The sequence below is a fragment of the Osmerus eperlanus genome, chromosome 7 (assembly GCF_963692335.1).
Source record: "Osmerus eperlanus chromosome 7, fOsmEpe2.1, whole genome shotgun sequence".
Classification (NCBI taxonomy): domain Eukaryota; kingdom Metazoa; phylum Chordata; class Actinopteri; order Osmeriformes; family Osmeridae; genus Osmerus; species Osmerus eperlanus.
In genome coordinates this window covers 20881338-20903386 of record NC_085024.1, presented here as the reverse complement: position 1 = coordinate 20903386, position 22049 = coordinate 20881338, and the positions used below count along the sequence as shown (strand labels likewise).

The window sequence follows — 22049 nt, the reverse complement described above, 5'->3', positions numbered from 1 at the left end:
TTCTCAGTTTAGTGATGATAATTCTGTGTCGTCATCATCTCACAGCACCAGTGGCAGGGGAAGGGAGGAGGGAGGAGGGAGGAGGGAGGAGGTGCCTCACTCACAGTCCCAGCAGCGTGAAAGCATCTCTCAGATCTTCTGTCTCACAAGGCTGTAAGTCAAAATGAACACATAAGATCAACTGGTCCTACCTGCCTCTTGTAGCAAGCTTCCCATTGAACGAGTACAGTATAGTTAATGACAGTAGTGTTGAACTTATGGACTGTGAATGTGCATCTTCTCTTAGATATACCTGTAGGATACGGTAGAGCTTCCTGGCCAGGCGAACCGAGTTGTGGTGAAGCCCGTCCCAGGCCTTGAAGCCTGTCTTTCTGCGAGCTACAAAAGTCTCCCAGCAGTAGAAATAGTCTGGAAATGGGGTCCGGGAATCATCAGCAATAAATTAGGGGATCAGTAACTCATACCAGCACACACAAACACACACAGACAAACACACACACACCTTTATAACTCATGACAGTGATGTTTACTCCGGCTCTCTTCAGCATACGGAGCCCCTCCCTCTCCAGGCTGTCTTCCGGGTCGCAGAAGTAGAGACGAGACACGAAGATCCGGAGGCGGAGGTTGGGGGTCCGGCTGAGGAAGTCAGACAGCCTGTGGGAGCAGGCGGAGCAGGGAGACCAGGAGCAGAACCAGGTGATGGAGTAGCTCAACCTCACCCCACCACCGGCACCACCCGTACCCCACAGGCCGGGACACAGAGCCCCCAGGTGGCGTAGAAACAGCAGCTGAGGGGAGGAGGAGGAGGAGGGGTGAGGAGGAGTGGAGAGGAGGGGGAGGAGAGGAGGAGGAGAGGGAGAGGAGATGAGGAAAGGAGGAGGAGAGGAGATGAGGAAAGGAGGAGGAGAGGATGAGATGTAAGTGATGCAGAGTTGGGTATGATGTATAGAGAAACAGATGTAAAAGTGATTGGAAGAGGGGAAGAGGAGAGTAAAGAGGAGGTATGAGAAATGTTTTAACTCTGGAGGCAACTAGGAAGCAAAATACTTTTGTTTTCCACACAAGCAAGCCCTCACTGTTCCTCCCTCTCTGTCTTCTCACTGTTCCTCCCTCTCTGTTCCTCCCTCTCTGTTCCTCCCTCTCTGTTCCTCCCTCTCTGTTCCTCCCTCTCTGATCCTCCCTCTCTGTTCCTCCCTCTCTGTTCCTCCCTCTCTGTTCCTCCCTCTCTGTTCCTCCCTCTCTGTTCCTCCCTCTCTGTTCCTCCCTCTCTGTTCCTCCCTCACCTCTACATGGCAGCCGGTGCGATTGCGCAGGTGTCCGAAGTCAAAGGAGAGCGAGTCGGGCCCAACCCTCCTCTTGATCACAAAGCACAGGTAGGTCTCGTGTCGACCTCTGGCCCAGCGCATGTTCTTGTAGTGGTAGATGAACTTCTTCTGGGCCAGAAGCACGCTGAGAAGGAGTGAAATGTTCAAACATTTGGGCTGTAGGTGCAACAGCTGGTGAAGACTAGCAGACGTGATGGTTCATCCTTCTCTATAAAAGATCATCTAGATAGTTTGTCTAACAGCATATGAACATCATTGAATGACTGAATGTAAGGTAAAAAAAAAAAACTATGATTACAATCGTTTCAATAAAACTTTGCATAAAAAAAGCATCGGTTTTGGAAACCGATAGCGGTTAACCACCTGTTTTTACCAAACACTGAAATGCTGTCTGACTCATTATCCCTATTTGTCTCAGTCTTACTTTCACTCTAAGCTTTTACTGAAACTAGAGAAAGTAATTAACCTGTCGGCCTCACTGAAACCTTGATTAGCCAACGTGAGAAACAAGTGTCCCATCGTTCTGATTAAACAATCACCCTCGATAGTTGCCTGGTTACCCGCTTATGATTCATTATCCCGCATTCTGGCGTTAAAGCATCGGACGCAGGACAATTCTAACGCGACGCGTTTCACGATTAAGAAAGATATGCCTTGTAACGGGCGTTTAGATATGACTCACCCGTCTAGCGTACTGATCATGTCGAAAGACAGGGATGTCTCACGCTGTCAATCAAGCAAGAGTGTGTGTTGAGATGTTTCTAAGTGTGTGTGAGGGGGAAGGGGGGAGGGGACAAGGCAGGTGCTTATACTCACGTACAGTATTTAAACAGCCTATGTAAGGTAAAAGAGTCTCTGGTTGGACAGAATGTTTTTTCAAAATACAACCAGTCAAGTTCAAGTCTTTTACTGTGCATCTGACAATAAAAGACTTGAACTTGACTGTTTTTTCAAAATACAATGACGGGAGGGCTGAAACAACTGTGATGTGATGCAATCTATGTTCTGTGTACTTATATGTTATGTTATGCCAGGTTGCCTTGCGTTGTCTTGTCCTAAGAATTTCAGTGCCCAGTCTGACCTTGTGTTGTTCTGTGCATCTGACAATAAAAAACTTGAACTTGAACTGGAGACACAGTCCCGTAAACTGTTACTGATATGTTGAAACTACGGTAAATGTAGCTGTAAATATCCACAAACTCAAAAATCACATTAAATAGACACATGCTAGTCTTGTGTATAGATGCATTGTACCTCAAAAACAACAAATTACTTAAAAAGATTGTAGTCCAAAAAAGGACTTATTGGAATGTTTACACAATGAAGATTTTAATAAAACAATTATCGTGACCACACACAGTGTCCCGGACTGACGTGATTTCCAACCTTTGGATTTTCACTCGTACGTCAGTGAAGTCAGCCAATCGAACGGAACTTTCCAGTCGGTACACTCACCCTAGTCACCCAACCCTTCACTTTGGTTTTCCCAGATCATTAAATAAAAACCTTCCAGATACCTTCTCGCCTTGGTGCAGGCTGGGTTAACCAACCCTCTCTTTAACCCCTCCTTCCTCCCGTCTTCCTCCTGACCCTTTCCACCCTTCCTCCCCACCACACCCCTGGGTTTGGCCAGCCGTGGGCCCTCTCTCCCCCCAAGTGGCCCTCACACCTAGCAAGGCCTCAGAGTTGGGTTTTTCCAAAGCGTGTCAATCATAACAAACAGAAAACGGGGCAGTCAGGAGTGACCTCTCGCTCGACGTCTCGTCCGAAACCGCAGCGTGGAGAACTCTTTGAACCTTGAGATGTTGTCATCCACCCTCCACAAATCAGGATGGGCGTGTTGTTTTTTTGCTTTCACTCTTTCTGTCTTTCTTTCTCTCTGTCTTTCTCTCTCTCTCTCTCTCTCTTTCTTCTGTGATTGGACTGTCTGTTTTAACTCTGGCCCTGTCCGCTCGGCCGGCCGGCTGCACGCCTGCTGCTTTTCCCATGACTCCCCCCTCACCCTCGCATGCACTCTGCGGTCGGGGGAATTCACCATTTCCCAGGGAGGCTGTTTTTGGAGCTCATCTGTGTGTGTGTGTGTGTTGGTTTGTGTGGTGCCCATCTGTGTAAGTGTGTCATTAACACAATCTAAGCAGTACACATCATGTGGAACACATGTATCCACTTTATATTTTATAGTACAGCTCAACAAGTATAAATCTCTGTGGTACCCCTCTTAAGAGACCGACTGATGTCATTAGCAACCACCTACACAGCATATTACACTACTTTAACAATGCACAATGATTACCGTGCATGAACTTGGTGTGTATATATGTGTGTGTGTGTCTGCAGACTGTTGTCATTCATAACTCAAGGCTTGCAAAGTACAGACCGAAGTGAAACGTGCAGAGCCACTCCCCACCCAGTCTAGTCTCCTGGGTTTGACCAAGGTCAACATACTGTCACCCATGAACGCTCACGTGCTCTGCCCATCCCCATGTGTGTGTGTGTGTGTGTGTGTGTGTGGCGGGGTACAGTAGGGGTAGACATGGCTGTGCATTTAACCCATAGTCAGGGAGAGAAGCCGGCAGCAGGAAATGCCAAGTCATTCTTTCCGAAACCCACCCGCCCACACACCCTCCAACACACACACACACACACACACACACACACACCCTCCAACACACACACACACAGCACAACCGTGCAGACACACGTAACCACAGTCACAAACAGGCTGACTTTTCCTCTGGCGTGAACTTACATCTGTTTCCTGACAACAATAATAGCTCCAGATCGGTTAGCGGCCCAGCTAGCAGGTGTCTGCAGTCAGCCACTCGTGTAGAGGCCCTGATGACTCGGAGATGAAGCTAATGATCGCATAGCGGTCAAGAGGAAGAAAGCGCTTGACTACGCACCAGAAGGACTCCCCACACTGTCCATGCATGTTCCATGTGTTGACGCAAACGGATGATTACACGCGTGGGCGTTGTTTTGATCTGGGATGAACAAAGAAATGGGACTTTTATTGTGGAAGCACTGCTGTGAGGTAGTGTCTGGGGCGATACTCACATCTCAGACAGCATGCGGCATTCCTGTTCGATTTTAGTCATGCAATTCCTTCGAGCGAAATGAACAGTGAACGTTATTTCGTCTTTGCATAAGGTGAGCCCAGCCATCTTCCGGCACTCACTTTCCTTCCTCGCGCGCACACACACACACACACACACACCTGCCACAAGTCATGTACTGTACAAACATCCTGTGGCGTGCTGCAAGGTTAATGTGATTCTTCTGCTGCTTCAGATGAGCACTGTAACCGCAGGACCACAACCATTCACACAACACACCTCCCCATCAGACCTTCACACAACACACCTCCCCACCAGACCTTCACACAACACACCTCCCCACCAGACCATCACACAACACACCTCCCCACCAGACCTTCACACAACACACCTCCCCATCAGACCTTCACACAACACACCTCCCCACCAGACCATCACACAACACACCTCCCCACCAGACCATCACACAACACACCTCCCCACCAGACCTTCACACAACACACCTCCCCATCAGACCATCACACAACACACCTCCCCACCAGACCATCACACAACACACCTCCCCACCAGACCTTCACACAACACACCTCCCCACCAGACCATCACACAACACACCTCCCCATCAGACCTTCACACAACACACCTCCCCACCAGACCTTCACACAACACACCTCCCCATCAGACCTTCACACAACACACCTCCCCACCAGACCTTCACACAACACACCTCCCCATCAGACCATCACACAACACACCTCCCCACCAGACCTTCACACAACACACCTCCCCATCAGACCTTCACACAACACACCTCCCCATCAGACCATCACACAACACACCTCCCCACCAGACCTTCACACAACACACCTCCCCACCAGACCATCACACAACACACCTCCCCATCAGACCATCACACAACACACCTCCCCATCAGACCTTCACACAACACACCTCCCCACCAGACCTTCACACAACACACCTCCCCACCAGACCTTCACACAACACACTTCCCCTGTCGTCTGGCCCCTGAATGGGGCCAGACGACATGAAGCAGCAGTTTGAGATGACTTCTGCAGACTCACAGTAGACCACTAACATCCTCACATAATGTATATGTACCAGCTGACTCATTTGCAACACGTATACATGCTCACACACTTTGCTGTATAATACTGCTGTATAATACTGCTGTATAATACTGTACACACACAGATCTTAATTCCCCCCCTTCCCACAGTATGAAAAACTCAATGTCCCATTACTTAATAAATGTTTTATAAACACATATTTTCCATGAAATATTAGACTTTGTTGGGTCTTGTCAACACTGGTGAATCTTGAGTACATTATGAGGTGTAGGTGTCCATTTTAACCACTTTAGTCGTTAGATTTGGACTATTACTCAAAAACAGCTCGATAAATAAATACTCAAATGACACAAATTACAATAAAAAATAAATAAAAATAAGACAGAAAAAAATAAGACAGAAAACACAATCCACCAAGTAGCTTGCTACCGCTATAAGCTGGTACTCATATCTCTTCGGGTGATTTCTCTCCTACAGTCTATCCCATCCTCCTGTTTGTTAATCCATCCAGGGGTCTGTTTCTCCGTCTGAACATCTCAGTTTCTCTGTTTCGGATCAAAGCTCACCTCCGTATGAGCAGCGCTACTCGATCACAGGTCTTTGAAAAACACCTTGGTGATTTGGAAGCCCAGAAACCCCGTCTCCGCTTTCTCCAGCCTCTCCTCCTCCTCCTCCTCCTCCCCGTACGTGCCCTCCCCCTGCAGCCGGTAGCCCAGCTTCCTGAAGAAGGCCTCGGCCGCCTTCGACGGGCAGGGGACATAGGCGTAGACTCGGCCAGCCCCCGTCTCCCTCTCCCTCTGCTCCAGGCTCTGGACCAGCAGTCGCCCCAGACCCTCCCTCCTGTACCAGCAGCCCACCACCACCCTGCAGATCCTCCTGACGCCCGAGCGCCGCTCACCCTCCCTGGCCACGCAGCCCACCACCTCGCCATCCCAGTCGGCCAACCACACCTGCCCCGCCGCCCTCTCCCTCTCTGGGTCCACCCACTCCCCCGACTCCTCCTTCTCCTTGGGGACATTCCTGCGTTTGGCCTTCTGACAAAAAAAATAAAAAATTATAAACACAAAACAAAGATATCAGGCTATACAGAATCAGACATGGGAGGGAAAAAAATCACGTAAAAGAGATATAAATGGATATCAAATTGTAAACAAACGAATCTGCAAGTTGTTGAGACGGACCTTCTTGGGCCCCAGGGTCTTCCCACTGATCCTGGCGTAGGGGTTGGACAGGGTGTCGTCCTGCGGTCCTCTGTAGCTGCTGCCCACATAGTCCCAGCAGGCTCGGCTGGTGCCCAGCACCCCCGTGTAGCGGGGCATGGTGAACTTCAGGTAGACGATGACGAGGAACACGGGGACCAGCAGAGCCAGGATGAAGGAGTGCAGGAGGCAGCGCAGGAAGGAGGAGATGGTGGCCAGGAGGAGGAGGCAGAGAGGGCGAGTGAGGAGGTGGAGAACGAGGCGGTTCTCTGTGCCCTGACAGCCCTCCTGCGGAGAGAGAGAGAGAGAGAGAGAGAGAGAGGGAGCGAGAGAGAAAGAGAGCGAGAAAGGGAGACAGAGCGAGACAGAGAGCAAGAGAGAGAAAGAGAGAGAGAGAGTGAGAGAAAGAGAGGGAGAAAGAGAGAGATTAACATGAAATAAAGCATGGCTGAAGCCTGCATTGTTTCCGTGTCTTTGAAGGTGTTGTGTTTACCTTTATGAGGGCTTTGACTGTCTCGATGTCATCTTCCTTCATCCTCCTCATCACCACCTGATCGAGCTCCAGCTTCACCATGACTGGGCCTCACACGGCTTCACGCGCTTCAGACGGCTTCACGCCCCTCACACGCAGCATCAACACGCAAGCATTCGTTTCCCACTTTAAGTATATGGAAAAGTGATATTTTGTAAGTACTGGTATCATAGACCAAGCAATCCTTATTAAGTTACCGTTAACTACAGAAACTAAACCACACATTTCCTACCGCGAAATCGACCATGACGACAGTTAGGTTATTTTTAGTGGCAGTTATTTTGGATATTATGCCATGACTTTGGGGACAGGGTTTCGTATCAAATAACTGCTGCTGAAATTAATATGCAAAGTGACTGTTCGCTTTAATGTTATAGCTGCAGGTTACATAGCAATTACAAAGAGAATTTTTGAACGACTGAAACAATGCTCACAATATATGCAAAATGTAGCCCGTTGGCCTCCTTAATCAACGAGAGGATTACGGGGAGGGATTTCTGTTGTAGATGGAAACACTATCATGCAGTGCTCGCCGTACTTTCTGTTAACAATGCCATCATCACAATGCATGTGCACATATCTTGTGCTTGGTTACAAACGAGCTAGACTATCTGATGCATTCAATTTATTAGACTAATAAAATGGTTGGAGATTATTGGCTACTGTGTGGACCCTGTTTAAATCCTTATATGGTGAGCAGGCTAAAAGGGATACAATCACACGTCTGTTGTTTAAACAAATAATGAACCAAGGGGCTCGCTACTTACCCTCCAACGCCAGCGAAATACACTCAATGCAACGAAATCTACTTGATGTATCGCTTTATGATCTATAACTTACATCCACTGTACATTTCTCACGTTTGACTGAATGACTCAATACACTTGCGTGGTCGTTGAATTCCTGATTACGCTACGCATGTTTATTCTTGCGTTGCCCAGCCCGCTAAACTCCCAACACGCAACTGACGTACGCGACGTTAATATCCTACGTGAGTGCGGAATGAACGCGTCTTGTGCAAGGCCCGTTATTTTCCATAATAAACAAGGATGGTCTCAATTGACCAAAGCATTGTATTACAAGTTTATGGAACCTATATGAAGCAAAAGGAAATACAAGATGTTATCAACAAATTTATTATAATAACTATTTCTAGTATCAATGTTTAAGGTGAAACCAGGCCATTATAGACATGTATTCACAAAACCTCATAGCTGTTTTATACAGAGTCCTGGTGGTAGTGTAATTGCAAATCATATTATTTATGTATTCAAGGTATCAAGTCCACATTCTCTTAAAATTAAATCTCTTGGCACCATGGTAGTTCATCATTCAGTATTTTTCTCTCCAACAATGTTAACGCATGAAGGTCCAAAGTTCACTTAAAATAACACACACACACACACACACAAACGCCACTCATGCACACATATGTACACATTCACCCGAAAAGTGCACGCACTCACACAGTCTTTGTGAAGAGTCAGTTAGTTAACGGCATGAGTGGAGAGCTGTGTGTGGGGCCGTTGGTGGGTGGGTTCTCAGAGGCTTCGCCCGCCCCCTCTGCGGATTTCTGCTTCTTGTCGGGCCTCATCTCAGCTCCTCCACCCCCCTCTGCCTTTAACTCGCTCCTCTCCGGGGCCCCTTCCTCTCCTCGCTGCATCCCTCCATCTCTCAGGTGGCTGGTGCTGACTTCGATGATTACGATCCCCTCCTCTCCCTCGATTTGGTAGATTCCTTCCATCCCCCCTCCGCCGTCCCTCCCCTCCCCTCCAGGAGTACTGTAACTAACCCCTTCCCCTCCTCCCTCCCCCTCGATTAGGGCTATCATCTGCATGCTCTCCCCAGGGCCCTGCTCCATCTTGGTCTCTTCCCCCAGCTCAAACACCACCTCCTGCCCATGGAGAGGCAACAACGCCTGGGTAGGCGGGCAGGAAAGTTCCAGGCTGTTATCCGGGCCTTGGGGATAACCAGTATTTGCCTGGCTCTCGTCGATACTTTGTGTCTCTGTTTGGAAATGCAGCACGTAGGATTCCCCCCCTCCCCCCTCCTCCCCTGGTTGTCTCCCCTCCGGCCTCTCTCCTCCCCACTCCTGCAGGAGCGAAACAACCTCCCCCTCACTCCCCCCTCCATCGCCCTCCCTCTCTCCGTCCCTCTTGAACCGCAGCACAAACGACTCCCTCTCCCCCTCCCCCCCCGGCCCCCCCTCCCCGGACCCCCCTCCTTCAAACTGTAACACGTAAGACTCCCCCCCCTCCCCCTCGATCTGCACCCGCTCCCTCCTCCCCTCGTCCTTCTCAAAGCACAACACGTACTGCTTCCCGGCCATGCCCACGGCCCCGCCCCCCTGACCCTCCTCCAGAGGGGCACAGGAGTCCCCGCCCGGAGCGGCCCCGTCAGGGGGAGAGAGCGAGGCCCGGGTGGTCGTGGCGACGGGCGCGGTGACAGTGACCATCGTGGGCAGGGAAGAGGCGGTGGAGGTAGAATGGTAAACAGGCAGGGGGGCGGAGGGGAGGGACACAGGCGGTGACCTGGAGACGGAGGACGTCGTGGCGTTAGCAGCAGCGGTGGTCGTTGAGGTGACCGTAGAGGCAGTAGAGGCAGTCAGGCTGGTCCCGGGCCCAGGCGGGTTAGTGGAGGCAGCTGCTGCCTTCAGGGAGGCAGCTTTAGGCTTGCGTCCGCGCCTCGTCCTGGCTGTCCTTGTGCTCCTCCCCAGTATGGGCTTGCTCAGCAGGGAGTTGGAGGAAAGGGTGTGTGTCGTCGTGGCGATCGGAGCGTTGCCGCCGCCGCTGTTGTTGTTGGTGATGATGAATCTGGTCGGCTGCTGTTGCTGGGTCACCGTCTGGAAGTGAGGGATCTGCGCCTGGGCGGGGCCGAGAACCGGCTGGAGCGCCGGGATGGTCTGGACCAATGGGAGAGCCTGGTGCTCCGAGGTGGAAGGGGCGGGGTTGGTCGCCGCGGGAACAAGGATCAAACTGGGCTGGCTGCCGTTACTGGACGGGCACTGGAGGACGATGTAGTTCTGGGTCTGGGGTGGGGGAGGGGGCGGGGCCGGGGTGGGCGCTGACAGGGGGATGAGCTGGAGGCCGCTGGCTGTCTGGATCATGAAGTAGTTCTGCGACGTGTTCAGGGGGATGTCGAGCGCCGGCTGGGACACGATCAGACTCCCGGGGTTCCCGCTGGTCTCCAAGGTGATGGGGTTCAGGAGGGTCGCGGTGGTCACCCCCCCCGCGGCCCCCTTCCCCCCCGCGGCGTCCGCCTCCTTGGCCCCGCCCCCGGACATGACGGCCGTGCCGTTGGCGTGCGTGCGGATGTGCCTCTGCAGGTAGGAGTGCATCACAAACTCCTTGCTGCAGTACGGGCACTTGTAGTCCTTGCGCGACGAGTGTGTGCGCAGGTGGAGCTGGAGGTTGGAGGAGTGCGTGAAGGTCTTGTGGCACTGGGAGCACTGGAAGGGCCTCTCTCCAGAGTGTGTGCGTTCATGCTGCTCAGAGGGAGAGGAGGAGGGAGAGAGGGAGAGGAGGAGGAGGAGGAGGAGGGAGAGAGGGAGAGGAGGAGGAGGGAGAGAGGGAGAGGAGGAGGAGGGAGAGAGGGAGGAGGGAGAGGGAGGGAGGGAGGGAGAGAGGGAGAGGAGGAGGAGGGAGAGAGAGGGAGGGAGGGAGAGGAGGAGGGAGAGAGGGAGAGAGAGGGAGGGAGGGAGAGGAGGAGGGAGAGAGGGAGGGAGGGAGAGGAGGAGGAGGGAGAGAGGGAGGGAGGGAGAGGAGGAGGAGGGAGAGAGGGAGGGAGAGGAGGAGGAGGGAGAGAGGGAGGGAGGGAGAGGAGGAGGGAGAGAGGGAGGGAGGGAGAGGAGGAGGAGGGAGAGAGGGAGGGAGGGAGAGGAGGAGGAGGGAGAGAGGGAGGGAGGGAGAGGAGGAGGAGGGAGAGAGGGAGGGAGGGAGAGGAGGAGGAGGGAGAGAGGGAGGGAGGGAGAGGAGGAGGGAGAAGAAGAGATAGAACTATTTCAATATCATTAACATTGTGTTATGCTACTTCAACCCCCCCCCACCCCTCCCAATGTTCATCCCAGATCGACGCCCCTGCTAGGACGGCCTCCCCACGCCCCGCTCCCTGGGTGGCCCCGCCCACCTGTTTGAGGTTGGAGGTCTGGGAGAAGGACTTGGAGCACACCGTGCAGGTGTGGGGCCTGAGGCCCGAGTGCATCTGGCTGTGCCGGCGCAGGCAGCTGGTGTTCTTGAAGGACTTGCCGCACTCCTTGCACACGTACGGCCGCTCGCCCGTGTGCTGGCGCAGGTGGTACTGGTAGTGGGAGCTCCACTTGAAGGTGAGCGGGCAGTAGGGGCACTGGAAGGCCCGCACACCTGTGTGCACCTAGAGGTGGAGGAGAAGGGGGTCACCAAACGCGTGAAGGGCGTTGTGAACTCGGTCAGCTGATCCGTCTGTTAGAGACAGAGGTTAGCTTGGCGCTGGAAGGTGACACGTACCCTCTGGTGTATGGAGAGGAGAGACGACCTCTTGAAGCTCTTGCCGCACTCGGTGCAGCGGTAGGGTCTCTCCCCCGTGTGGTCTCTCATGTGGTACCTCAGCCCGGACGAACCCTTGAAGGACTTCTCACACTCCGAGCAGCGATAAGGTCTCTCTGTGGGACGCGCGGACGAGGGGGAAAAACGGCTCAGTTCAACCCCGTCACACAGTGGACACCCCCCCCCCCTCATCGCCATGACAACCGTATTTACCGGACGACTGTCTCGTGTCTCACCGTTGTTTCCCCCGGCGGCGGCGGCAGCGGCCTTGCCCCCTCTCCTCTGGCCCTTCCCCACGGAGCGCGTGGGGGGCTTGGCCTGGTCGCGCTCCGCCCGCCCCTCCTCGTCCTCCTCCTCCTGGGTGACGGTGATCAGGCTGACGTGGATCTCCCCCGGGCCGTCGCCCTGCTTGTCCGCCTGGCCGGGGGAGGAGGGCAGGGGCAGGGACAGGGACAGCGAGGGGGGGCACACGATCTCGGCCTCCGCCTCGGCCAGCAGGCGCTGTTCCGGCGTGTGGGAGTGCTGGTGGGTGAGGAGGGAGGAGAGCAGGGGGAAGGAGCGGTCGCAGGCGGAGCAGCTGAACTGGGAGCGGGACTGGGGTGGCGCGGGAGGGTGGGCCTGGCGAGGGAGGGGCAAGGAGAGAGGTTACCAACAACGTCAGAACTGAGTGTCCCTTCCTGGAGGTTTCTCCCGTGCTCCTTTCCCCCTCCATACCTGTGCCAGGTGTCTGTTCAGGCCTCCGCTCGTCTTGAAGCTCTTGCTGCAGTAGGCGCACGGCGTGACCCCCCCGGTCGCCACGGTGACGCCCGCTGGCTCCGCCCCCTCGGCTGGTATCTGGGCCACGGCTGCAGTGAAGCTCTGGAGCAGGTCGAACTGGGCCTGGGTGGTCTCCACGGTCTGACAGACACAGAGAGGGTTAGATTACATTTACATTTAGTCATTTAGCAGACGCTCTTGTCCAGAGCGACTTATAGTAAGTACAGGGACATTCTCCCCGAGGCAAGTAGGGTGAAGTGCCTTGCCGAAGGACACAACGTAATTTTGCATGGCCAGGAATCGAACCAACAACCTTCTGATTAATAGCCCGACTCCCTAACCGCTCAGCCATCTGACCCCCCCTAAATCTCTCCCCATCTCTCCCCTAAACACCCCTCCTCTCCTCCCTCCACCACCCCAGGTGGTACAACTCACCCCTCCTCTCCACCACCCCAGGTGGTACAACTCACCCCTCCGTCCATGCCCTCCGTCAGCCCCAGCAGCTCCGCCGCAGTGTGCCCGTTCTCCGACACCGTGGTGGTCTCCACCACCTCCTCGAAGTCGGCCAGCAGGTGCCCGGCCCCCACCAGCCCCACGCCCACCCCGCCGTCTCCCCCCGGCCCCGCCTGCCCGTGGCCCTCCTCCCCCGGGGCTGTGTGCATGCCCTGGTGGTCCTCCAGCTCGCTGCACGTGCCGAAGGTCTGGCTGCAGCTGCCGCAGCTGTAGAGCAGCACGCTGGCGCCCGTGTCCGTGCTGACGTGCACCTCCGTGCCGATGGCCCGGGACGTGCAGACCCCCTCCCTGCCGTGGGCGAGGGTGAGCCGGGGGAGGAGGGCCTGGCCCGGCGACGGCCCGTGGTGGTGGTGCGACAGGAACACCTCCTCCACCCCCACCGCCCCCTCCTGGCTCACGAAGCCCACCATCTCCGTCAGCATGGACGACGTCACTTCCTCCGAGCCCACCATGACCTCCACCTCCACCTTCCCCCCGCCGTCCGCCCCCGCTCCGCCGGGCTGGGCCCCTCCCTTCCCCTCCGAGGTGTGGGCGTGGGAGTTCCTGTGCAGGGCCAGGTTGGACGAGTGCGTGAAGCTGCGTCCGCAGTCCCCGCACACGTACGGCCTCTCCCCTGTGTGGATCCTCATGTGCTGCCTCAGGTTGGTGGACTGGGTGAAGGCCTTGTGGCACACGGTGCAGATGTAGGGCTTCAGGCCCAGGTGGACGTTCTTGTGTCGCCGCAGGCTGCTGGAGTTCTTGAAGGCTTTGGGGCAGCTGTCGCAGATGTAGGGGCACTCGCCCGTGTGCTGGCGCAGGTGGTACTGGTAGTGGGAGCTCCACTTGAAGGTGAGCGGGCAGTAGGGGCACTGGAAGGCCCGCAGCCCAGTGTGGACGCTGCTGTGAACCTAGTTCAGCGACGAGGGAAAGAACGAAAGGGATAAGACGTGAATACAAACAGCTCTTCGGAAACAATATACAAAGTTCCCCGCCGGCGATTGAACCCCACAGCACACAAACGAGGTGCACTTCCAGGCCGTGATTATCTGCTCCACTACTACGACTTCAGATAAAAGCATCTGCTCAATGAATAAACGCGACGCTACCTGAAGCAGGGAGGAACGCTTGAAGGCTTTGCCACAGTCATCACACTTGTAGGGTTTGTCTCCTGAGTGAGATCTGCAAACAATAACAAAGATTATTTCATGTGCTATTGATTTTCAGGGCATGCAACAGGCTTGGCAAAACATTCCCATGGACACGTTATTCCATTCATTGTCCCTTTCTCCAATGACCAAGGATGAAGTGGATATTTTCAAATAAAACTCCTGTATTATACTCTTCATAGTCCTGAGTAAGTGTGTGAGGCTAGGGTTTGTAGGGCTTGACAACGGGTTATCGTTTGGAGTACCAGAATCCATCGACCCTTTCATCCTTGCGATTTCCTCCATACCTCTGATGGTAGAGCAGAGCAGAGGAGCCTTTGAAGGCCTTGGGGCAGAGGTTGCAACGGTAAGGCCTCTCGTTGTTGTGGCTGCGCTGGTGGTGGGTCAGCCTGGACGACCACTTGAAGCTCTTGCCACAGTCCGGGCACTGGAAGGGGTGGTCGGGGTTCTCCTGGTGCTGCGACGTGGAGGTCACGGCGGAGGTCATCATCTCCAACACCACCTCCTCCCCTCCCTCCACCATGTCCTTCTCACCCTCCTCCTCCTCCTCCTCATCCTCACCCCTCTCTCCGTCCTCCTCCCCCGAACCCAGCAGGGATGGAAAGGGCGAGAGAGAGCCTGAGGACTGAGAGGGTAAGAGGTCTGTTTGAGCCACCAGGGTGGCCACCGAGTTCGACATGATGAGGTCACGGGGTGGGTGGGGTCACAGGCTCGGCAGGTTATGTGAAGGTGGGCGTGTTCCTAGTTTTGCTGGATCCACGTTGTTTTTCTGTCTGTCTCGTTCATTGTTGTTCTCTCATTTTTTGGTTATTTTCTTCATACAACTCTGAAATTAAAAGTGAAATTGTGAGAAGTTAGGTTTACAGCAGGGCGTTGTGTTTCAGGTCGGCCAAACATAATGATCAGGCGGTCTATCCCTTTAAATCCCGCCTCATCTCTTTCTCCCCCTCGTTCCCCCTCCCTGTCTCTCCTGGCCCTCTGTTTGTATCTGTCGCTGCGGTGCAATACGTTTTATACACTTATAAAATTATTAGCTCAAACTTTTTATGCAACATAATTCTCATATCTCAACAGTAAATATGTGCTAGAATGCATGTCTTTAAACATCATCTTGAACTGGCCTGCGAAATTACCCTCGCCTATGCGGAATTCGTTTACGCTACATCTTTGTTCGACAAAAATGGTGCATTGGTGAAATTCGAACTATTACTCACCTAGAAGTATTAACTCAGCATTAATGCTACTGTTTGTGTTATGAAAATGGAAAGAGACCCGCAGTGCTAATCCATACAACCTTAACAATAAACCCGAGCACAAACTAACTAGCAGTTACCCATCCGCTACCGCCTTCTAAGAACGACGATAGCTATTGGCTTCGTTGTACACCAAATAAACCAGTCCCATTGGCTAAGGGCTTCAACAGTCAAATCTTTGGACTGGATCTGCTTAATACATACTAATTATAATAACGGTATAATTTGACATTCAACATAAAAATTACACTCGTATGATCTCAATAATCTTACACATTATATACATTTTTATGCTAAATAGGTAGAGTACTCCGCTCTGGTCGCAAGGGGTTATGGGTAATGTAGTTTGCTGTCATTGTGAAGTGACATATCACCTCCTAAGACCAAAGCAGTCTGTCAGTGTGTTGAACATATTAATAATTATCTAGAAGATATGCAAAAAGAAAATCCATTGTACAACGTTTTTTTTATTTATTATTATTTACCCCCCCCCCCCCCCCCTCCCCCTTAAAGGCACATATTTCACATTAAAGGACAACATTTGGGTATTATGTCGGCCTTTGCCAAAGTTCCAGCATGGACAATATCAATCACAAGGAATGAAACGTTGATAAAACAGTATAAAAGTACAAAAATTACTGGAGAAGTCTTGTCCTTCCACAGCACAAATAAATAGTTCCATCAAAGTAACTTAAATAAATAGCAAATACTTTAACAGAATGCTAGAATAGAATAATTATAAGACAAAGGGGTAGCACTGTTCTAGTATTCAAGCTACATTATGTAATGGTAAAACTACAATGTGATATCAAGTTGCATTGTACACAACAATTTACATTCTTCTACAAGTATGTACAGTTGTACAGGACTATAGTATCACAATACATAGTATTTTAAGGCTTGGAGTGTTTTGTCTCGTCCATACTATAAAATAGATTTTGCACCCCAAGGCACATGTTCAAGACCAGTCAGCTTTCTCTTCCGGCTGATCCTAACAAGTTTGTGCAAAGAATTTAATCGGGTCCATCAGTGCTCACAACAGGGCATATTCATACAACTTGTTCAGTATGTCACATGTATTTTCAGTATCAGGTAAACAGGCACTGTGCATAGCAACCTAGTCGATTGTATGCAAGGGAACCAATGAACTGCCTCCTTTGAGTTTACATCCTGACTAAAATAGGGATAACTATTATCTGTGTTATCAGATGAGGAATGAAACAGTTGGAATATAGAACATGGCTCTGTGAGTAACACCCAATCTGCAACAAAAGAATTCTGAAGGTGAAAACACAGCATTCTAAGAAAGAAAAACCAGTTGGTGCTGTTCGAAATTTTTGCTACATCTACTGGATTAACGTAAAGAAAATGAATTAAGAACAATGAAATACAATCAGTATCATGGATAAAAATTAAGAAGTGCCACTGTGTAATCACAGATAGAATAGTTCCGAAGAATAAAAGGATATAAGTAACCGAGTTCACAATAATAGATAAGTAATAATGACAGGACATGTTACAAAATTAAATAAATAACATTAAATAAATAACTAATAATAAATAAATAAATACATACATAAATAAATAATAAACATTAGGCATTTAGTATAGGGAGATTAAATTATAAACCAATGTCCTTAGTGTGAATGTTGAGGACCGTAACTGGCAGTAATGTTTATGTAAAGCATCCTCATTGGCTATGAAGAGAATATTTGAGAATCGTTTTTGTAGTTCATTGGTCGTAGTGTGTATTTCGTAGGATTTCATTGGCTGAGGTGTGGGTCCTGGGCATCGATTGGTCAAGCTCTATCTAGGATTGTGCCTAAGGCTGATGAGGGCACGATGAGCCCAGCTGCAGAAACGCTCGAACTGCTGGAGCAGCTCGTGAGAAGACTGCAGGACCTCAAACTGGTTGTGGAGCTGAGGGGGGAGGGACGGGGTGACCAGAGTGAGCTTTGGTGCATCGACTCTTCCCATCTACAGAGAGAGAGGGAGAGAGAGAGAGAGAGAGAGAGAGAGAGAGAGAGAGAGAGAGAGAGAGAGAGAGAGAGAGAGAGAGAGAGAGAGGGGAGAAACATGGAGAACAGCTGTCAGTTTACTGAGCATAAATCAACACAGGACTAATTGCAACAATAGTTTTTGAAAGGGCTGAAGCTCGATAATCCGCAGCGGTTAGTTCTCTCTCTCTCTCTCTCTCTCTCTCTCGTTCTGACAGCAGAGAGAGGGGAGCTGGGCTTCTGTTGACAGACAGAGAGCTCTTACCTGGCGCTGCAGGGTGGTGTTCAGGGCCTTGATCAGGGACATCATCTCTGTCAGTTTAGGCAGAGCAGGGTGGTGGTGCCTCCGAGAGGCGTTGTTCAGCCAGAGGAAATGTTTTTCGAACATGGTCAGGTCATGGTGGAGCAGAGAGAGAGTGGGTTTCAGCTGTAGGGAACGGAGAGAGAGAGAAAGTATAAATGGTTGGGAGTTGTAGTGTGGTACAAAGAAATTAGAGAGCACAGACACACAATATACACAGAATATACACACAGGCGTACACACACACCTCAAGGGAGTGGACATCACTGGCTCTGTGGTTCATTACTGGCAGAGATTTGAACCTGTGATGCTCCAGGTGTTCTAGGTCCGAAAAATGCTCTTTCTGAAAGAGAAACACAACACATTTCATCAGTCGACTACTCCCTAAATGCAATGCCCAGGTCATGGAAACATCAGGAAAATATGACAGTGACACCCAGATCGAATGACTGTCTGGTCAGGTTCGAGACGGAAGCTTTCCCTGAGAGAATTATGGTTGGTTCAAGGAGAGTTCACCCAGATTAAGCCTCCCAATGTCAACAATAAGAGTTGGTGACCTTAAACCACAGGATGGTGTCTACTGAGAGAGAGGATAACAGCAGAGGCTGTGACTAAGACGACCCAGAATGGGATATACAACACAGGGCTGCAGGGAAACTCCAAGGCAGCTGCTATTATAAGCTGGAATGACGTATTGCTGTGTACAAAACTGCCCAAATACCAGCTGTAAACTATATCCTGAATATATACAGCCACTAGAGGGAGTAAGGTGCTATCATCTACAGCTGATCTGGGGTGTAGAGGTGTAATATTATTTTTTTAAATAAACAAGAATGACCAATGCGGCATGCATCATGAGTTTTTATAAGAGTGGAAACGGAACAAGAAATACATTTCCAATTTGTGGTGTTTTTTTTCCTTTTTCCTCCATTGCAAAAGATTCTGGTTTCATTTCTGTGGTCGTCATTGACGAAGTGAACATTGCTCTGTTTACTGTTTCATCCTCCATCTGCCCGTCTTTCATAATCGGTCACTTATGTTTGTGGTCAAATGTTTTGTCTTGTGCTGGTCTACATTTGCTCCCAACTTCCTCAAACATTCCTCCCTCTTTCCCTCCACTCCTCTCTACCACTGTGTTTTCACGCTTTCTCATAACACACAGGCACAGATGCACGCCTGCACACACACACACGTGCGCCTACAAGCATGCGTGCGTGCAACACACACAAACTGATCTCCGCTTGTCCTCTCGCTCTCTCTCTCTCTCTGTCTCGCTCTCTCTCTCTCTCTCTCTCTCTCTCTCTCTCTGATCTCTTTATCTCTTGTTCTCTTTCAACTTGTAATTGTTCCTCTTGTGCTCCTGTTCTTGCCCTCTCCATTGAGAGACCATGACCTCACTCAGCTAAACATTGCGCCCAAACTCCCTCCTCACACCTCTCCTCCCCTTTCCCAGCCCCACTTGCCCATCTTCCTGAATGCAAATACTGGAATGTGATAAACCTCTCAGATTGTAATCAGGCCACTTTGCTGTGGCGACCAAAAACTCCAAACACTAAACACACCTACACAACCACAACTATTTACAGCGCCCTCAACGCGCACGCATACACACTCACACAAGTTTACACACTCACACACATATGTGCACACTGTACACTGACCAATGTTCATTCACTCCCCCACACACACACACACACACCCTCTCTCTCACAGGAACATGCAAACAGACCCACACACACCCTTTCTCACTTGCTCAAAGGAACATGTAAACACACACTATCACACACTGTGTTTTATTGCTTTCTTGAGGGGGCTTTCCATTGACTCTCCCATCCTTGACTCCTGTCCAGTTTACTCTACACAATAAGAGCTTAAACCATAATACATTCTTCATATCACTGAAATACGAACGCTTAATTAATGTCAAGGCTGCTCACAGTATTGACATTGCTGTGCAGAGTCGTAGCAGCACTGTCTTTGCTAACACTACTTCTAACATCTGTGACCTATGTAAGACAACACAACACAGCAACACGGCCGCATTAACAACTGTTGTACTTAATACACACAAACACGCACACACACGCACTCACCCACATGCTGACTATCTAGAGAGAGTATGTACCTATTTTTGACTTCATGCCTCTCATTTGCTTGATGCAAAAACAGAATCTCTATCAGTCACGAGTGACTGACAATCAACAGATAAAACATGTTTTTCTATCCACCTGTTCAAACACAAGGACATAAGAGTGTAGGGCAGACGATGTCCTTAGCTGCATGGTTCCAATCTGATTTCCCTGGTGCCAAGCTTACACATTAGGCCTGTATGACACTACCGTCTGTATATGGCCAGCATCTACGCCGTACCTTCAAACATAGCGTCTTTTTACAACCCGTTGAGAGGAATAAGGAACCGTGCTTCCTGGTATGGACCGAGGGGGAAAACTTGGGATATTCGGTAAGTGTGTGCACAGTCAGATGTGGGATCTAGATAAGTCTGCGGGGGAAACGACACCTGGGCCTCTGAAGTCTCCTGGACTTAGCAGGAGGCGGCTGAGTCAGACTTGAGCCCCGCGAACTGGGGATTAAGTCTGAGATCACAAGCCGTGATCTCAGCGCTCTCTGAAGGGTGAACTTCAGTCTGCCGTCAGTGAAAGCTGATTATCCAGCAAATACAGTGTGGCAAAAAGTCCAGGGAAATACTTTAGCAATGACCCTTATTATGTAATAGACTTCCAGCGTATGATGTTACAGTAATATCTGGACAATGGCCATTCACTTTATAATTCCCAGCCAGTAGCCATGATTCAGCATCGCAACCCTCTGACATCACCGTAACATTTAACTCACCAATAGGTCATTCGTGACTTTCATCAGATTTCTCGTCTGATTGGTCAGTTTGTCCAGTTCTTGAAGTCGCCGGTGATTGACAGGGTGAGCGGACGTAAATAAAGACAGCTGAGCCAATAGTAGAGAGAGAAGTAGAGACGAGGAGGAGTCGACCAGCACTGCAGAGAGAGGGAAGAAAACGGAAGCAATTAGTTGATATCGCTGCAGCGGACGCGGTGTCATCTTGTGTAATGATAACGACCTCAGGCTACGGCTGTCAGTTCTTCGGAGAAAGATCTTGCACCACAAGATAAACAATGCTCCACGACTTGGCTGAGAAATCACCTGCCGCCTTCACGTTCATGTTATCACAAGTTGAGCACAAACCATTAAATCATTATACGGTATGACACTAAATATCATCATCCCTTCAACCTGAGCAACTGAATGAATGCGTGTGATTGTCACACCTGCAATAGGATACCAGAGTTGTAGGATGTGGTATAAATTACAGTCTAAGCAAAGACAACTCTTAAACACTAAGCTCATTCATTCTTTCTTTTTCAAGTTCAAATACAAGGCAAAGGCAAAGTATTAAAAAGAAGCCGCAAATGTTGAAATGATAAATGTCTTGATAATTACAGGAGAAGCACAGAAGACTGTCGCCAGAACACGGTCCGAAAACAAGCATCTTATAAAGAACTGCAAACTGCATGTTATAAGAAACTGCGACGAAGTCATTCAACCTGGAACACTTGTTGCACTAAACGGTCACTTAAAGAGTCAAGGTAATTTGTAATTATGAGATAATTAGGCTTTGTATTAACCAATTTGCATAAACATATTGGAATATGGGATAACGTAAAACCGCTAATAGCCCACAGGTTGTAAAAGAAAAACGTTAGTCGAAGAAAATTATGATAAAATGATGTCAACACTTACATTTCATATTTGTTGGGTCCAAAGAATAAATAAAACAAGTAAATAGACAAATAAATAAATAAAGACTGAAAATTAATAAATAAATTGAGCTCCGGATATTGTCACGTGCTCCAGATCCTTCTCGACTTCACACTTCAAGCAGAGCGAGGAAGGCAGGAGTCAGCAGAAGGAAAGATGAACGAAAGAATGAATGAATGAGAAAGTAGAGGGGTGTCTGAAAATCACCCGACAGAAGAAAAACAAAATTATTTCTCTAAAGTTTTTGTCAGTAAAGTTGCTCTTTGAACTGCTATAAAGACAGACGAACACTCAGACAGATGAACAGAGAGAGGGTTAGACGGAGAGGTGGAGAGAGAGGGATGCGAGTGCTTGTAAGTCCAATATTGCGCGCTGTGAAATGTTTAGGCTTGTTTAAAACTTCCTTTATAAAGACGTCGGGCCATGACACATCGCCTCTGACTCACTTCATTCATAAAAACACAGACACACGCTCTCTCTCTCTCCCTCCCTCTCTCGCTCTCACCCTCTTTCCTCCTCCCCTCTCTGCTGTCTGCGAAAGGTTGACCAAAAATGTTCCGTTGTTTTTTATT

The 22049-nt window shown here is 50.3% G+C and overlaps 5 protein-coding genes across 5 annotated transcripts in view; all 5 read right to left on the bottom strand.

Annotated features, from left to right (window-relative positions):
- Positions 1–100: 100 nt before the first annotated feature.
- aicda (activation-induced cytidine deaminase) lies at positions 101–1900 on the bottom strand. The gene is made up of 5 exons (XM_062466323.1): positions 1886–1900; positions 1284–1481; positions 503–788; positions 293–408; positions 101–151 (listed from the first exon to the last, which is right to left on the bottom strand). Exons 1-5 carry the CDS (start codon positions 1898–1900, stop codon positions 101–103), a joined length of 666 nt encoding a protein of 221 aa, XP_062322307.1.
- Positions 1901–5639: 3739 nt separating this feature from the next.
- On the bottom strand, positions 5640–8100 carry nat14 (N-acetyltransferase 14 (GCN5-related, putative)). The gene is made up of 4 exons (XM_062465893.1): positions 7968–8100; positions 7162–7326; positions 6651–6956; positions 5640–6503 (listed from the first exon to the last, which is right to left on the bottom strand). The coding sequence occupies exons 2-4, from the start codon at positions 7240–7242 to the stop codon at positions 6060–6062; spliced, it is 831 nt and encodes a 276-aa protein (XP_062321877.1). The 5' UTR covers positions 7243–7326; positions 7968–8100; the 3' UTR covers positions 5640–6059.
- Positions 8101–8683: 583 nt separating this feature from the next.
- znf628 (zinc finger protein 628) lies at positions 8684–15483 on the bottom strand. Its single transcript, XM_062466322.1, has 10 exons — positions 15349–15483; positions 14422–14960; positions 14075–14147; positions 12947–13876; positions 12435–12617; positions 11957–12338; positions 11682–11836; positions 11326–11568; positions 9440–10684; positions 8684–9094 (listed from the first exon to the last, which is right to left on the bottom strand). The coding sequence occupies exons 2-10, from the start codon at positions 14811–14813 to the stop codon at positions 8684–8686; spliced, it is 4014 nt and encodes a 1337-aa protein (XP_062322306.1). The 5' UTR covers positions 14814–14960; positions 15349–15483.
- A 404-nt stretch (positions 15484–15887) lies between these two features.
- il11a (interleukin 11a) lies at positions 15888–21836 on the bottom strand. The gene is made up of 5 exons (XM_062465913.1): positions 21460–21836; positions 20539–20696; positions 17933–18028; positions 17650–17811; positions 15888–17364 (listed from the first exon to the last, which is right to left on the bottom strand). The coding sequence occupies exons 1-5, from the start codon at positions 21464–21466 to the stop codon at positions 17194–17196; spliced, it is 594 nt and encodes a 197-aa protein (XP_062321897.1). The 5' UTR covers positions 21467–21836; the 3' UTR covers positions 15888–17193.
- The window catches only part of rasip1 (Ras interacting protein 1), a 3233-nt gene continuing 2908 nt past the window's right edge, over positions 21725–22049 (bottom strand). The window contains exon 5 of the mRNA XM_062466321.1: positions 21725–21748. Within this exon, the coding sequence (XP_062322305.1) occupies positions 21725–21748 (24 nt within the window). The remainder of the gene's footprint in view (positions 21749–22049) is intronic.

Bases quoted from the DNA above. Each gene is read 5' to 3' on its own strand.
- il11a (XM_062465913.1), bottom strand. The intron at 18,029-20,538 runs GTGAGTTAAATG...TTTCTCTTTCAG, and splicing joins AAGTCACGAATGACCTATTG to AAAGAGCATTTTTCGGACCT. The intron at 17,365-17,649 runs GTAAGAGCTCTC...CTCTCTCTGTAG, and splicing joins ACACCACCCTGCAGCGCCAG to ATGGGAAGAGTCGATGCACC.
- znf628 (XM_062466322.1), bottom strand. From the start codon at position 14,813: ATGTCGAACTCGGTGGCCACCCTGGTGGCTCAAACAGACCTCTTACCC. The intron at 14,148-14,421 runs GTATGGAGGAAA...TATTGTTTGCAG, and splicing joins GCTCTGCTCTACCATCAGAG to ATCTCACTCAGGAGACAAAC. The intron at 12,618-12,946 runs GTGAGTTGTACC...TGTGTCTGTCAG, and splicing joins CGGAGGGCATGGACGGAGGG to ACCGTGGAGACCACCCAGGC.
- aicda (XM_062466323.1), bottom strand. The intron at 789-1,283 runs GTGAGGGAGGAA...TCCTCCCCTCAG, and splicing joins GCACCGGCTGCCATGTAGAG to CTGCTGTTTCTACGCCACCT. The intron at 409-502 runs GTGTGTGTGTGT...CCCCATTTCCAG, and splicing joins CACTGTCATGAGTTATAAAG to ACTATTTCTACTGCTGGGAG.
- nat14 (XM_062465893.1), bottom strand. From the start codon at position 7,242: ATGGTGAAGCTGGAGCTCGATCAGGTGGTGATGAGGAGGATGAAGGAA. The intron at 6,957-7,161 runs GTAAACACAACA...CTCTCTCCGCAG, and splicing joins CAGTCAAAGCCCTCATAAAG to GAGGGCTGTCAGGGCACAGA. The intron at 6,504-6,650 runs GTCCGTCTCAAC...TTTTTTTGTCAG, and splicing joins AGACCCTGGGGCCCAAGAAG to AAGGCCAAACGCAGGAATGT.